The 16,838-nt window shown below is 32.6% G+C and overlaps 2 protein-coding genes across 2 annotated transcripts; one reads left to right on the top strand and one right to left on the bottom strand.

Moving 5' to 3' along the window:
• The first annotated feature begins 271 nt into the window (after positions 1-271).
• LOC107922377 (GBF-interacting protein 1-like) lies at positions 272-5,738 on the top strand. The gene is made up of 9 exons (XM_016852382.2): positions 272-661; positions 1,360-1,403; positions 1,614-1,680; positions 1,783-1,909; positions 2,030-2,580; positions 2,668-2,923; positions 3,736-4,021; positions 4,481-4,930; positions 5,073-5,738. Exons 1-9 carry the CDS (start codon positions 472-474, stop codon positions 5,355-5,357), a joined length of 2,256 nt encoding a protein of 751 aa, XP_016707871.2. The 5' UTR covers positions 272-471; the 3' UTR covers positions 5,358-5,738.
• Positions 5,739-7,563: 1,825 nt separating this feature from the next.
• Positions 7,564-10,656, bottom strand: LOC107920918 (nucleotide-sugar uncharacterized transporter 2). The gene is made up of 7 exons (XM_016850748.2): positions 10,223-10,656; positions 9,856-10,007; positions 9,557-9,765; positions 9,384-9,477; positions 9,150-9,316; positions 8,900-9,070; positions 7,564-8,006 (listed from the first exon to the last, which is right to left on the bottom strand). The coding sequence occupies exons 1-7, from the start codon at positions 10,323-10,325 to the stop codon at positions 7,727-7,729; spliced, it is 1,176 nt and encodes a 391-aa protein (XP_016706237.2). The 5' UTR covers positions 10,326-10,656; the 3' UTR covers positions 7,564-7,726.
• Positions 10,657-16,838: the final 6,182 nt, after the last annotated feature.

Here is a 16,838-nt window from a genome sequence, read left to right as displayed (position 1 = left end):
GTTGGATAAAATATGAGTAATTCTAGATATTATATCAAAAAGAACAGATATGATCCGAGATTATTAAAATAAAATATAAAATATAAATAAATTAATTTAGGTAATAAATCTTACAAATTCTATATAAATTGGATTATTTAACTCTATAAACAAATATGAAAAGAAAAATTAAAGCATAATTACAAATTGTTGGACAAATGGAGTGTGAATTAATTGCCTACTAAACCCCTGTATATATAAACCAAACCATTCTCTCTTTCGACATTAATAAACAAATATTATTTTACTATTATTGTTCTTCATCTCTACTATGATTTATGCCCTAGTCTAGTTATAGTTATAAAATATAAATACATTAACACATTCAATCCTTTTTTTTTCTTTTTGGGTTGTTTTCGTTTTGCTTCGTTCTTCCCTTTTTTGTCCTCCTTTCTTCTCTTTATTTTTTATTTTTTGTTTTTCTTTGCTACCATGAGCAGCCAAGGTGGCCTCGGCGGCGGTGGTGGTGGGTCCAGAGCTTCGATCCCAGAAAATGCAAAGAGAATGATCCAAAGCATAAGGGAGATCACAGGGAAGCAACACAGCGATGAAGAAATCTTTGCAGTCCTCCAGGAGTGCTTTATGGATCCTAATGAAACTGCCCAAAAGCTTCTTTATCTGGGTAAAATAAATGAATATTTGAAAATTTTTTATTGGACTGTTTTTTGTGCGGTTTTTTATCTGTATATGTTTTTTTGTTGTTGAGAAAGTGAAGAAAGTTGGGATTTTTGTGCTTTCTTATGTTTTTGCTAATGGAAAGTGGATTTTTTATTTGTTTGTGTTTTTATGGAAAGGTAAGTGTGGATTGTTTGATTTATTGGTTTTGTTTTTCTTAGGGTAAATGTTGTTTGGTTGCTGGGAAAAATGGTAGCAGATTAAAGAAATTTAATATGTTTAAAAACATGTATGCTTTGTTTTGATGATTTATCAGCTATAGTAGTCTGCCAATTTCCTTGTTTTCGTTTTCAATCTTTATCTGATTGATTGTAGGTCTTAAATAATTAACTTTTGCCATCATAATTTGATATCAGTATTCCATAAGTTGAAATTCTATTCTTTTCATCCTTGCTTTGCTGATTTGTTTTAGATATTGTCAAAAACTACTGCAGTTTTATGACTGCTGATGATTTGCATGCAAATGTGTAAAGGCCATTGCTGGTCATTAGCTTTTCTTTTTGGTCCTAGAAGAATGGCTTTTTCATGGGGGATTTTCAAATGGCATTAAGGGCTTACTTTGTCTGTGCTTAATGTACCTTATGGTTTACCTTTTTTTTTTTTATTATGAAAGAATGTATGAAGATTGCATTGTTTGATTGGCAGATACATTTCATGAGGTGAAACGAAAACGCGACAAGAAAAAGGAGGCAAGTGGTCTTTTTCTTTCTAACATATTTCAATTATCATTGAATCTATAGGTTATATAGGACTGTGCTTTATTACATGCTTGCTTGGTAGCAATGATGGCAAAATTGCTGTAATGCGATTGTTTTACTTAATAAAATTTGGTTTAGTAGGGATTTTGCTTTGGCTTGCTCGGTTAAATTTAATTACTACTCGCTTCTTGTTTTACACAGACAGCTGGTGTACAAGGACGAGGAGGTCGGGGCAGTCGAGCGAACTATTTCACATCATCTAGTAAAGGTATTAGTTTTTCTTTTCTTCTCCTACTTATGCATTGATATATGAATTTTACTTGTTTTCTTATCTGTAAGTTGCTAATGTAACGGGTTTTGTTCTTTTAAGATGCTGGAGTTGCAAGGAATTCATCTGCTCGAAGGGATAATTGGGTTAGTCATACCTCAGATAGAGGTTCTGCGCCTTTGCCAGTATATCAGAAAGTGGAAAATAATGCAGCTTCTCGCACAAAAAAGTAAAAATGCATGATGATATTATTAGTGTATTGAAATGACTTTTATACACTTATTAATCAGCTCTGTTCTAGAGAATTGTGTTATGAATTAACTAAATATTTTGTTCTATTCTTTAACAGAACAATCACCTCTATACCAAATGGCACTACAACTTTACCAAATGGGAGCTCCAGTTATGGATCCCAATTGTCTGTCAATGACGTTAATGGTGAAGCTAAAGATGGCTTACCTGCGAACAAGCCAGCAACTATTTCAGTGGAACCAGATGTTGCTGAACCTCCTGCCTGCATTCCTGCTCCATCATTTGTCTCTTTGATCCAAGGTCAAGAGAAGTCTGTGTCAAATTCTAATGGCTCATCATCTTCTTCCAGTTCTGCAACCGTCTCTGGTGTCTATCCATCTGCTTCTGATCCTGTGTTTGTGCCAACCGTGTCGCAGCATGCTGGTGCGGCGGGTACAATAAAATGTGAAATTGGACGCCAACATGAAGCTACTGAAATAAACAATATTCAAGGAAACAAACATGTTCCTGATGATATTGATGTATCTAAGACCGAGAAAACAGCATTTGAGGCTCCAGTTTCAATGCATGGAAATAAGTCCCCCAGTAAATCGGAAGCTGCTGAACAGGTTAAGGAATCCAATCTTATGGAGTCCACCTCACTCCAAGGTCTTACATCTTTTGTTTGCTTATTTATTATTTATTTATTTATTTATTTTTATTGGAGATTTCACTTGGTTCTTGCTTGTGAAACAGTGGTCACATCTGAGGTTGCATCTCTCACTGTTAAAGACATTTCTCAATATATTGTCAATTCAAAGGTTCCAAATGGTCAACATGTTACTTTTCCCACCCACTTCCAAGTCTCTGAAAATGGCTTAACTTTTGGAAGCTTTGATACTAGTTTTGGACTGGGAACAGAAAATAATATCAGTAGTGCGGAGATTAGCTCTGCATGCCCTGTTGAAACTTCTCCGAGTAGTGATGAACTTGCTGGAGAGCCATCTTCTAGGTTTGTGGATATTAGTTTCTGAACTTATTTGAATCTATATTTTGTTTGATTAATGTTTTCCTTCTGCTAGAAAGTATCCAATGTTCAAACACTTTTCTTTCATCTCAGCAATTAGTTTTTTAGGTGTTGGTGGTATGTTAGTTCTAGTTTCATACTTAGTTGATATGGAGCCCCGATGTTTTGCTCTTTAACTGTTTAAAAGAGTTGTAAGAATAGTTTTCTGTCGTATCTTCTGGTGGGCTTAGGGGTGTAAATGAGACACTTGTGCTCACAAGCTACTCAAGTTCAACTAAAAATAAATTTGAACTTGATCTGGTAATTTTTGAGCCGAGCTCGAGCTATCAATCGAGCCAAATTCAAGTTTAGTAATACTTGACTTGAATGGCTTGTGAGCCTGATTGACCTTTTCATATTTTTATATTATTAAATTACGTTATTGTCCTTAATATATGTTATTAACCCTAAGCTTAATTATTTAGTCAAGCTCAAATTCGAGCTTGAGTACAAAAATTGGTAAATGAGCTTAATCGAGCTTGAGTAGCTTGATTATATATCGCGCCGAGATCGAGCTTAAAAATAGATGTTCGGTAAGCTCAAGCTTGGCAGTATTTGGGCTCGGCTCGGCTCAGCTCAATTACACTTCTAGGTAGGCTTAAACATGTTGGATGAATAAATACTGTAGTTTATAAATGTGCATAATTTGCCAATGGTATATAAAGCTAGAGGTTTGGAACCTCTAAACAGTATTCCTAGGTATACTATTTTGTTTTTTAATATTTTAGATCTTATTGAGCCTTCTATGATTTCCTCAGAAGCCAAGGTATATTATCACCTGCAGAAGGGGACAATGCTGATCAACCGCGATCTCCTCCTGAGTTAGAGGAAGTGCCCAAACCAGAAGGCAATGTTCCCTCTGTTGCTGAGTTGAATGATCAGTCAACTCAAGAAGTGCATTTGCACCCTGAAGGTAATCCGCCTGTCATTCCAAATGCCCCCAGCTATGGGTTCGGCTTAATGCCAGCATCTGCAGGCCACCTATCACAGTTTGATGGACCTGAGGCTTGGGTGCATGATGTTTCTCGCCTTGCAAACTTTGCTGTAAGCACTTCTTCCTATCTACTGTCTTATTTTCTGATTTCACGGTATAAATTACTAAATTTTGGTTCCAAGCATCTACTTAGTTGGCTTAGAACTATGTTACTTGAACTCCTCATTTTTCTCGAAATACTTTTGTCCGACACATGGATATGGGGATATGACCTCTAAGGATCCTCCAAATATATGCAAAAACTTAGGAAACCATATGGACACTCACACTTGAGTCCGAATATCATAGGGTTATAGTGTGCTTTAAAAAATGTTTTGGTACTTGGTATTTGCATCCTTTCTTTTTTCTTCGGTGTATGGAATACAACAAGAAAAGTTATCACATACAACTGTAGATTTCATAGAATTAACTTGTACTGTTAGTTTCCCTTTTAACAGTGCAATTAAATGTTCAGTCTGTTGCTTATACTATTGTACATGCTTTTTACTGTCGATTTGTCAAACTTTTAGGGTGGGAATACACCAGTTCCATCTGGTACTTCAACACCACCTCTTCAGAGCTCCGTTGGTGCAGCCCCACAAGCAGTTCACCTCTTCAGGCAGCCATTTCCGCCTAATTACTTCCCTTATCCCCACTATCTTCCCCCTTTTTATATGCATGCAATGCATCAATATTTAACCCTTGCTGGTCTCCCCCAGCAACCATCAACTGGCAATCTGTACGTGCCTCCTGGAGCAGCTGCACCTGGGGTCAAGTTCCCTCTTTCACAGTTCAAGCCTGGAACTAATGCTGGAAACCCAGCTCACTTCGCAATTCCTTCTGGTTATGGTCCATTGACCCCTCCACCTGTTGGTTTCAATTTATCTGTTCCATCAGTGACCTCTGGAAGTTCTAGCAGCAAGGAGGATCTTGCAGCTTCGCAATTGAAGGAAAACCATATATACACAACTGGACCATTGGTTCGTTTTGCTTTCCCTTTCCTTCTATATAGACCTGTCAATTAGGCGAGTTGAGTTATATTTCAATACATTATATCGTAGTGTTCTTTATTAGCTGTTAGAAGAATTTAACACAATGCTTTGATATATCTGTTTTTTGCAGAATGAAGGTTCGGCTATCTGGATGACTGCTTCACCTGCGCAAGATTTATCCAGCTTGCTGTATAATCCATTGTACCCCCTTCACGGCCCCCAGCTTCCTTTCTCTCCTGCACAGGCCAGTCACGGTGCCATTGCTGGACTCTATCAGCCATCACAAACAATAGCTCCTCCTTCCAACACCAATAACCTCCTTCAACAGTCTCAAGCCACGGAAACCGCGATTCCTGCATCCGGTGCTTATCAGCAGCCTCAACTTGCACAATTAAACTGGAACACTAATTACTGAACCGTTAAAATCTTACAACAACAATGACCCAACGTAGAAACACATGGAGGAACTCTCAAGAATGGGTGAAACTCTGAACTGTTCTTTCTTTTCTGGGGGTGTAAATATATTAGGGTTTATGTATGGTGGGGAAATATCCCTTTGCCATATTATTTCCCACCATATCTCTTAATGTTGTTTCTTTTGGAACTTATTATTCACATAAGATGCTGAATAGGAGGAATTTAAAGAGATGGATAGAGATATTAGATTAGGTGAGATTTCACCAATTTTTCCTTTTATTTTTCCATTATCTCACCTGTATATTAAATTTTGAATAGGGAGGAAAGAATGATACAAGCTGTGATTGGTATATGGCAAGTTTCTTCTAGTTTCTTTTAATTGATTGTTGCTCTATTATTATTATTATTATTATTATTATTATTATTTATATCTATTGGTATCTTTCATATCCGTTTTACGGTTCATGTTCAGGATTTGTAGCTGTTTTTCCTAACAATATCGTCTTCAGTGTTCGAATTTGCGTTCTCCTTATATTGCAACGTGTCTTTTCACTGTACATAGCGGTGCTCTCTTACTGAACGAAAATTTGCTCGTTTTCTTCAAATTAAATCGGGCTGATCAGGTTGGAAACTGGTTTCCTTTATTTGAACCTGTCAGTGTCAGTCTTGCGGATTAAAAATGAGTTTGGATTTTCCATTTTTTATCTGAACTCGAAAATGGTTTGGAACTTGACAATTTGCATTCACCTAGATATGGATTTGATTCGGCCTTAATTGATAGGTTTAAATGTGTCAATTGTGTCTCAAACTGATTCGATGAAATTTAAACTCAATTCAATTATGAAAGTCAATAGTTGACTATAAAATTCAATAATCTAAACTTATCTAATTTAAAATCAAATTTATTCGAATTCAAAATTAACTTGAATTTGACTTAATTCAAACTTAACAAGTTGCCCAAAATAAATCTTGATTAAAATCTAAAATAATCAAAACCTAAAATAACTCAAGAAACTCAAGCTACATGAACTTAAAATTATCTAAAACTAAAATGATCTGAACTCGAGTGATCTAAAAAACTTATTCGAACTCAACTAACTCAAAGTCTAATTCAGATTTATCTAAAATATTTTGTAAAATAAATTATAGGTTTTTGTATGCAAATTTCTTTGTTTTAAACCTATCTAAACTAATTAAATTGTCCCAAAAAAAAAGTTATAAAAATTATATTATAAGCATAAATACATACGAGTGATTGGAGCGATTAAGGTAAAAAAAATTTATATTATAAACCCAAAAATATATATTATAAAAAATTGTGTATTTTATAAATTATAATAAAAAATATATTATTTAATTTCTAAAAAAATTTTAAAGTTATGACAAAAAATTATATTATTTATAAAAATGTTATGAAAGTTATTGGATAATTTATAAAACATTGTTTATAAAGATTATATATTACAAATTTTATATTATTTTTTACTTAATTTACATATTAGAAAAATGGATATAATCTAGCATAATTTTTCTCCAAATTAAGTCTATATAAGTTTTTATAATTAAACTATGGACTATTTGGACTATGAACCCAAATATTGAAGGTCGATGCTAATTATGCAAATACAAAAAAATTTCTTATACCATATCGTGGGGTATGATACTATTTGAGAGAATGATGCCAGACACAAGCACTATAGCTAGCTTGTGAACTCTTTAGTTTAAGACATTCAATGTTTCGAAATGTGATTAAGAAGACATTTGTTGTTCTAAAACAATATTTCTCATATTAACATCATCGTAATATGGATAAAAAGAATAAGGTTAGGTCGTACTAACATGTTGCATATTTCATAACACTTCAATTATAGGTGGAATTAAGATGATTCATATTTTGAAGAATACATGAAAAGATGATGATAACCGAGCATATGTTAAATATTAAAAAGGGAATAACCCGATAAATATGCAATAGAACAATTAGATAAAATTGCATACGTTTATTTTTCTTGTTATTTTTATTAGTAATCATAGTATCAACTACTTTTGTAGACTAACCTAATAAATACGATAATTTGATTTTAATATTTATTACCTGTTTAGAAAATATTTTTATCATACTAATAATTTTTTTATAGTAATTGATACGTTTAATCGTGTAAGTACAATTACGATGTAATTGCACTCTATCAGCCAAACAAGTCTAAAAAATTAAATTTTTTTTGTAATTACAAAATAGTGTAATTACTACCCGAGTAATTACACTGTACTGTTTAAACAAACCCTGAATTTTTTTTCCAAATGCTCTTTAGCTCTTTGTTTTCATTGTCTATACAATCTCTTTTTTTGTTTCTGTATTTTTCTTTTTTACACATCGTTTGTAGTCTTTATTGCCGTCGAGTCTTCACTGCCGTTTTCACTGGTTTTTGTTTTGGATACAGGAGTTTGTACTGGAATCTGCTTATTTGAGCCGTCTTTTGATTCTTTCAAGTTCAGTGACGTGTAAACCGACATGCCGGCGAGTGCAAAGACGGCACCGGAAAGACTCACCAGCCCCGGATCGGAATCCAGAAGAATGTATCCTCCAACAAGTATGACACAAGTTTTGAATTGTCCTAAAACAACATGTGATGTTGCAGAAGTTGCCCTACAAAAGGGGAAAAAAAAGTATATAAATTGCTTTAAACCCAAGTTACAACAAACAGACAGAGACTGCTACCTGAAAATTAGGTTGTCTAACACTTTACTTTTCAGTTTCACAGTGGGGTTAATTTGAATTGGATTAATTTCGATAGGATGGATATGGGTTTTAAATTTTAAGTTATTAGGATGGATATGGGTTTTAAATTTTAAGTTATTTCTAGTTCGAGTTTGACTCATTTTAGTTTTGGGTTATTCTGATTATTTTAGGTTTTGATTACTTTGTGTTTGGATCATTTTGGTTCTTGTCACTTGAGATTCAGATAATTTTGGGTCCATTTTGAGTTCAGGTTGTTCGGGTTTTCAAGCTCGGGTTTTAAGGAAAGGTCATCATAGGTTTGAATAATTTTAGATTTTAACCATCGAGTTCAAATCATTTTGGGTTTTAATAACATTAGATTTGAATAATTTTGATTCACGTATTGAGTAATTTTAGGTTATTTTAGATTTAGATTATTTCGGGCTTAGGTGGATCAGGGTTTGTGTTGAACTAAATCAAATTGAGTCAGTTTCGGGTTCAAATCAAGTTTGAGTTAGGGCTCTTTTGGGTTCAAGTAGTTACAAGTTCTAGTTAGTCGGGCTTTTAGGTCAAATCATTATGGGTTTGGGTCATTTTAGGTTCTAATCACTTGGGGTTTAGATTATTTTAGGCTTTGATAACTTTAGATTCGGATCATTCCGATTTACTTGTTCAATCATGGAAGGTCATTTTGAGTTCAGGCTATTTTGAGCTCAGGTCAATTTAGGTTTACATTGGACGGATTCAAGTTGTTGGTTTCGGACTAATCGGACTGATATCTCAAACTCAGATAAAAATTGAGAGGTGTATCTGAAACTTACCCTAAAGCCAGTGCACCAGACCATTGTAAAAGAAAACCAAGCAAAGCTGAACTGAGAATTGCACAAGAGTTGTTTATATCCCATTTGAACAACAAAACTCCAGGTGGATCCAACCATGGCATTAATGCTAACAAGAAGAAGATTGTAATTGGGGTTGTCTTCCACATCAACCTACATTTCAGACATCATCATTTTTCCGACACAAACTAAAACAACCATAACAATCAATGTTACATTACTTGTCACTTACGCAAGGGCTGTCCAATTCGCTTGTTGCTGTAAACTAGACCACAAAATCTTGTTTATGGCACTTGGGACTATCCATGCAAGGGCGATACATGCTCCGAAGGCGTTGAACTGTAAATCTGTTACCGTGGCCACCGCGACACCGGCGGAAACAGCCCCTAGAGCCAATACCTGCAAAGAACAAACAGAGTATAAGACCGGATAATCGGAGAGAGCCGAAGGGTGTTTGTCGATGCACCTTTTTGAATGATACGGTTTTCCGGAAGAGAACGAATTCCGCAAGAACGATGGTCGGAGTGACCGCGATCTTAGCCATTTGGTAGAAACCAACACTGCAAAATGAGGTCAAAATGGTGAGGAAAATCGGATTAATGAGCGAATTCGGTGTTTGAACACCGGGAATTCTCGGACCTGTTATACTTTAAGCTGGTATTAGCAAGACCGGACGCGAAAGCCATTATAGCTCCCAACAAGAAAATAGATGAGGAAGGAGTCGTTTTCGCAGGAGGGGAAACCGGAAGCCATGAAAGTGTCTTGAAAATTGCTAGTAAAAGCCATGATACGGCGTAATGTAGTAAGGTTAAGAAGATTGGGAAATTGAATCCAACTCTCCCCATCACCTGAAAAAAGTAAAATCTAATAAATCGTAACTCATCACGAAACAGAGAGATGACAAACATCTTAAGCAAACAGAGTTCGAAGGAACTTACTAGTTTGTTGGTTAGAATAATCCCGACGGCCACGAAGAAATTGAACGTCATCGCCACCACCGGTCCGCAAAATCGTTGTTGTTGCCGCTTGGCTCCTTCTGATGTTCTAAGCTCATTGTATAGGGAACCCCTCAGCTCCTCCAATGCTTTGCCTAAAAACAAGAACATCAAAACATTTCTTTTAAGGTACAGATCAATCATGCAAGAAAATACCATTTTGTTTTCCACTACAACTCTGGCATGCTGGCCATTTTTTTTCCATAAATAGCTCATTAATGGCCAAAAAGAAAAGGAAACAAAACATAAACCATAATGTTATAAAACAAAACATGAATCTGAGAATTTTTGAAGGAATTTTAAGACAAACCTGCTTCACCTGCATCACTGTCTTTCCTTTTGAAGGATTTTCTTCCATCAGCACCTAAAAGAGAATCAAGCAACCCCATTCCACCAACACTTGAAATCTGCATCTATTTTTTAGGATCCTTCTTCTCTCTACAAACAACAATATTATCAAAATGAACCAATAACAACAACAGCAATGACTGAAATATTTAAAAACCCCATTTCTCAAAATTTCAGATAAAGTTACAAAATTTTCAAAAATGGGGTCTTTGCAATAAATCACCAAATGAAAAAAAAAAACCCAAAGAAAAAGATAAAATGAAAGATTTTAAATTTACACCCAAAACAACAAACAAAACAAAAGTTTGAAATTTGGCATTGACAAGTGTCTTGCTAAAGTTAGTTTCTAATTATTGAATTCTTTTTTAAAAAAAAAGATTATGAGATTACATTGTTAGCTGTGAGGGCCGCACCAAACTCCATAAATAGCTATGATAATATGATGCCACGTGGCACCATTTCTTAGTACCAAGATCTCAACGGCTGGTTATTGTGGGGGGTTTTTAATGATCAGATATGGGTTTACGGAGAAGTTAAGGAAACATTATTATGATTTGTTAATTTTGGATGGATGATGCAAAGAAATAGTCAAATTAATGGTGGTTTAAGTTAGTATAGGGAATTGAGCCATTAACGAGAAGAGAAAAGATTGAATGAAATTGAGATATCATGTTTTTTATATTTATTTTCAATAAAAGCATGTTATTTCAGTATTTAGGATGAAAATACTGAAGTGGTATTTTAATTTTATATAATTTTTTCTCGTTAAATTCCCCTCATGTTGTAGAAGTTCATGATATGATGTCAGCTCTATTTTTTTATTTTTTTATTTTAATTATTTTATGAAATCTAATTAAATTAAATTTGAATTGTTATTAATGTATTATTTTAGTAATGGGGTTAATTTTTATTTGATTAATATAAATTTAAAATAGATTTGAAAGTAATCTAGATAAAAAATAATAATTTTGCCTTATGCTTGTTTGCTTTTAAAAGTGAAATTTCAATTTTAGTGTCAAATTTTTTATTGGACTCGTCGATTTGCAAATAAAGGAACTCACTCGTTAGCTTGGGTAGTCTTGTTACATGCAAACCACATGAAAGGGGATGATATTCCTCTACCCTCTCTTTTGAAGAATACTTTTTTTGAACGAGAAGATATCAAACGGTAGGATCGGATGTATGAGATAAGCCGCTTGACTTTGTTTCAGTGGTTTGATTTTTTGTTATATTTTTTTGTTTGCTTTCCCTATTTAATGAATTGAATTTTTTTTAAAAGAATGATATCAACTCGAAATAATTGGAACTTGAATATCAAATCCTAAAAAATTGGACTTGCAAACTTGAATGATCCAAATCAAAACTAACTTAAATTCAAAATTGATTCAAACCTAGATGATCCAAATTCGAAAAGATTCGAATTTGATTGTGAGACCAAGTTACTCTAATCCAAATTGACCCAAACCCGAACCAAAATAATTTGAACTTGAACGGACTAAAACTGAAGTGCTAAACTTGAATTGTTTTTTTAAAACGACTTGAACTCAGGTGTCAATCCCAAATGAAAAAAAAATTGAAATGATTTGACTTTCAAATTTTCAACTAGTAAACTCGAATGTCCCATATTGAAAATAACCCAAACTTAATCAAAACCTAAAATACTCTAAACTTAAAATAATCCAAACTCAAATATTAAACTTAAAATGAAGAAATAAACACAAAAAACTTGATTGAAAAACCTAAATGATCGAAATTAAAATAACTTAAACCTAAAATAATAATAAAAACTGGTGGATCGCAAAAGGATGTTGAGCAAAAAAGATGGTAATCTTCTTGCACTTCAGATAATCGTAAAATTAACCAACGAGACTTTAACTTAATGATAAGTTGAAATTTTAAATTTAATTTTTCTTTAGAATGATTAATTATAATTATGATTAATGGAATGTATAGTATTTTAAAAATCCAGATAACTTGATGTTTGAGGCAAGGGAAAGGTTAAACATTTTTGTCAGTTGTGTCCCACTATTTTCAAATTATTTCAATATCACCAAATGTAATTTCTGAAAATATATACAAATCCTAGTTCGTACACATATTTGATTCCATACCATTTGGAACTACATGCGTGAACTTAGATATCAAATATTTTTACCCTTTGGAAACATGTGATTTGAATTAAAAATATGCAATCTCGAAATTCGAAATTGGATGATGGATCGAGTCAATTTGAGTTTTGAAAATTTTAGATCTTTTTGATTATGGGTTGTTTTTGTTAGGCTTGAAAGTACCAAGAGGAGGGAGTGAATTGATATTTTAAATTTTTTATAAACTTTTCTAAATGATAAGGAAAAAGAAGAAAAGTTTGGACAATTCGATATATAGTGATTCGGCCCCAATGACCTACCTCGATTACTTTGGTATACCTCAACCAAAGATTTCTCAATTCACTATACTTAGGGAAAGTGTATAACAATTACAATCCCTATCTTTCTCCAAGGCTAAGATAGAATCGTTCCCTAGTTTTTACGGCTTAACTAAAACTCCCTAACTTTTGTGGCTCAACTAGAAACCTTTTACAATCTACGTAAGGTTTTATACCTCAAAAACCTTAAGTATTCTCTTTACAACAAAGAGAATATGAGCAAACTAACGGTGAACCTTTAATAGGTGTGTGTTTACAAATTAAGCTTTAAATACAAAGATTTGAGAGTGGGAAAATATATTACAATAAGCTCTCAATGAATATGTACCAGAGAAAATGAAGAAAATAAAGAATTGAAGGCTTTTCTATTGATTTCTATGCTTTGATGTTCTTGTTGGAAAAAATCGGATTTGAAAACCCTTTTTTTGTACAGCGGAAAAATAAAGATTTGAAAACCAAGTCTGTTTGTAATATTTATAGCAATAAACTTTTCCCCCAAAAAAATACATGTGCCTTGTGTGAGATGGATCTTAGACGCTACTAAATTTCAACTGAACGACCATCTTCGCTATTCTAGTTCCACAAATCACTTCAAGTGTGGGTTTGAACAATCACGAATCAAAAACATAACCAGAAATAATTTTCTTACTTTCAGTAGGAAAGTAAATCTCTCTCTAAACTGGTAGAATTGTTATTCTCGAAAAATAGAATTTATACTTATAAATAAGTTCTGACTATTTTAGGGCAGAATAACAATATATCAATGTTATGTGTAGCTTGTATATTTAGCACTACCAATGTCATTTATTCATTCGGAGCAGATGACTCCTAGAAAATAAAGATATAAATGTGACTAACTGGACTGACAGTACGTCAGATTGGACCCAAGAAGAATAGATCTTGAATTTGTTTATGAATTTATTCACTTGTTATGTTCAAAGTGTGGCATACCTTAATTCTGAGTGGATGACAACTATATACGCGTAACTCGTATACCTTGATGTAAGTAAAAGCATGAGTTCGAAAGCCAGTGTGTTGGGTATACGACTTTTGCAGTATGTAACATCATTCATAAGAATGGAATTCATAGCCCAAGACATGAATAAATGATATCATCTCATTGGCATTACATGGTTGATGAAAAGTAAACGTGGTTATGAATTGTTCGTCTTTATGATGAATGATTTGATTACTACTATTTGATAACAATTGACTTTTCATGAAAAAAGATGTAATGATTGCCATAAAATAAATGTCACAGCCCAAAAACCGAGTTATAAGAAATTTGGTTAGTGAAACCACGAGTGGTCACGTCCCGTTTTGAATTAATGTTGTGAAAATTATGTTAAGTAATTTGTTTTGATTCAGTGGTTAAAAGTTTTGTTTGTGTGTGAGAGGTCCTGTGTTCAAACCATTTTCCTTAAATTTTTGTTTCAACCTCAGACTTTAAAGACCCAGCTTATATGTTGCTTTCGCTCAATTAATGTTGAGTCTATTGGTTTAGTGGTAAGGCTTCAGCTTACCCCTTAATTCTATGTTCGACTCCTTATGTGAACAAATAGAATTAACAGGGTTATTGTGATTTTTGTTTTTCTTAATTTTTATTATTTTATTTTTTTGTTAAAAAATTAATTAATTAATTTATTATTTTAATAGGTAAGTGCTGTCTCACCCTCATAAATAAAACATTGACAAGCATTCACTTAACTACACATTTAATGGTTTGCTAAACTACAATCAAAGCAAATTTATAATTCCTCAAAAGTAGCTTTCAATTAATAATAAGATAGCAAAAATCTTCTCCATATATTAGCTGTCAAATATGTCCCTAATCAATGCTATAAATGATTTCATCTCAAAATAATAGTAAAAACTATATTTATAATTTGGATTAATATAATTTAAATTAATTCAACAAGAAATTTACTCAGACTTAAAAGGGTGGTATAGTAAGATCTTAGCTCAGATGAAATTATATTAGTGGACAATGGATTCTTTCATTTCAAATAAAATCGAAAAATTTATTGATGTCACTAAATGCAACACCCCACGTTAGAGGTGATCATGGGTTGGGTTACTCGGCGGTCCGCCCAAAAAATGTGAGGGTTCGGGTAAAAATATAGGCCTGAAATATGGGTTTGGGCAAAAAACGATGCCCGTTTAGAAAACGGGCTGGACCTCATGTAAGACTTTTTGGCCCGAGCCCGACCCGGCCCGGCTCGAATTATATTTAAGTATATATATTTATTTGTAATCAAATATATTTTTTATTAAATATATATTTTTTAGACTTTTAATCCGAATTATATATTAAATATATATATTATTTTGAATCAAATATGGGCCGGGCCGAGCTCGGGCTTAACAATTTTCTTTTGGGCTGGGCTTGAAAAAATTTTTGGGCTCATATTTCGAGCCGGACTGGGCCCGGGCCTAGAAAACAAGCCTAAATTTTTGTCTAGGCACCTCTGCCCCACGTCTAATTTTGGAAATTTTAATATTATATACTATTATTAAACTTAACATTCTTTTTACAAAATTTTCAATTTTTTTGAAGATTAATTTGAATGTTTTTAACTTTTTGAAACTTTGGAAAATTTTTATTAGTTTTTACTTTTTAAAACTTTTTAAGATTTTATAAGTTTATTCATTTTTGGAATTTTATAGTTTTATTTTTTTAAAAAAAGTTTGAATATTTTAATAATTGTTAGTAATATAGAATTTTAAAACTAGATTGATGGAATTAGGGATGGCAATGGAGTAGGGCGGGGGCGAATATTGTTAAATCCACCACTGCTCTACCATCCGTCTCGCTCTGATATGATTGTATAATCCTGAAAATTATTACTCCCTCCATGAATCTTGGATGCATCCATCTCCACTCCGCTTTAATTTAATTTTTGCTACTTATCTTTAATATTATTAATCTTTTTAAATTAAAGTTAATATTTAAATATGATTCTTCAAAAAAAATATTTAAACTTAAGATATATGAATTTCATATAATGAAGCGAGGTGGAAAAAAGGTCTAAATAATATTTAAACCCCAAAATAGCGTAGTTATTTTTTAAATCGATTTTTGAGTTATTCGAGTTAAATGAAAAAATACAATTATAAAGATTAAAGGTTTTAGTGTGATGTGTCCCCCACACTTTCCAATTTCATCCTCAAGTCTTTTGTACGCATCTTTGATTCCATAACATTTTTTTTTCCAAAACATATGCATCTCTTGAAGTATTTATGCTTATGTAAATTGGGTTGACACATGAAAATTTAGTAAAAAGATATTTTCAATATTGAGCAAGTTGATCTCTATCAATTTCGAAATTGAACACTTAACGACAATTAATCACAGCATTTGCGTTTTTGTCAATTGTACATTATTTTGATTGATATAATAATAAATTTAATCTTCAAAGGTTACACATCCTGTCAACTTGGTTTTGATTTAACAAATTCAGCCCATAACTTTTGTGTAAATGTTGAGGCTAAATTTTTTTTTTTAGAATTAAGGCTAAATTGACAAAATATGTAAGCATTGAGGGCTAAATTTGTTATTATATCGATCAAAATTATATACAATTGAAGTAAAATATTAACGCTACAATTAATTGTCCTTAGATACACACTTCTAAAATTGACAAGGATTACATAGCTCAGATTTTTTTTGTGAGGGACTAATTTACTCAATATTGAAATTTTTGAACATACATGCCACCATTTGCTCTTCTACGTTGCTTTAAAGTACCTATGTTCGATGGGTATTCAAACATAAATTTGGGGACAACTCTCCAAATATGTAAGAAAAATAAGGTTAAAATATGTCTAGAGTTTTTGTATTTTTAAAAATTAGGAATTTAATCCTTATATTTATATTTATGGGAATTTAGTATCTTAATTTTTTAAATTGTAAAATTCAAGTTAAATTGTTAATTCTGTTTTTTTTAACCTAAATTTAATAAAAAAATTAACAGTATTAATGGTCAAATTTAAATTTTGAAATTTAAAAAATAAAATAACTAAATTCTTAACTTTTAAAAAGTACAGAGACTATAAATATATTTTAATCAAGAAATAAACATATTCGTATTAAACACATACATATATCTGACATTAACCCGAGCCCGAATAACAAAGTGGAGTGCCATATTAC

Source organism: Gossypium hirsutum, chromosome D05, assembly GCF_007990345.1.
Source record: "Gossypium hirsutum isolate 1008001.06 chromosome D05, Gossypium_hirsutum_v2.1, whole genome shotgun sequence".
NCBI lineage: Eukaryota > Viridiplantae > Streptophyta > Magnoliopsida > Malvales > Malvaceae > Gossypium > Gossypium hirsutum.
Note: the sequence above shows the minus strand (reverse complement) of the source record. Positions and strands in the feature narration are given on the sequence as shown.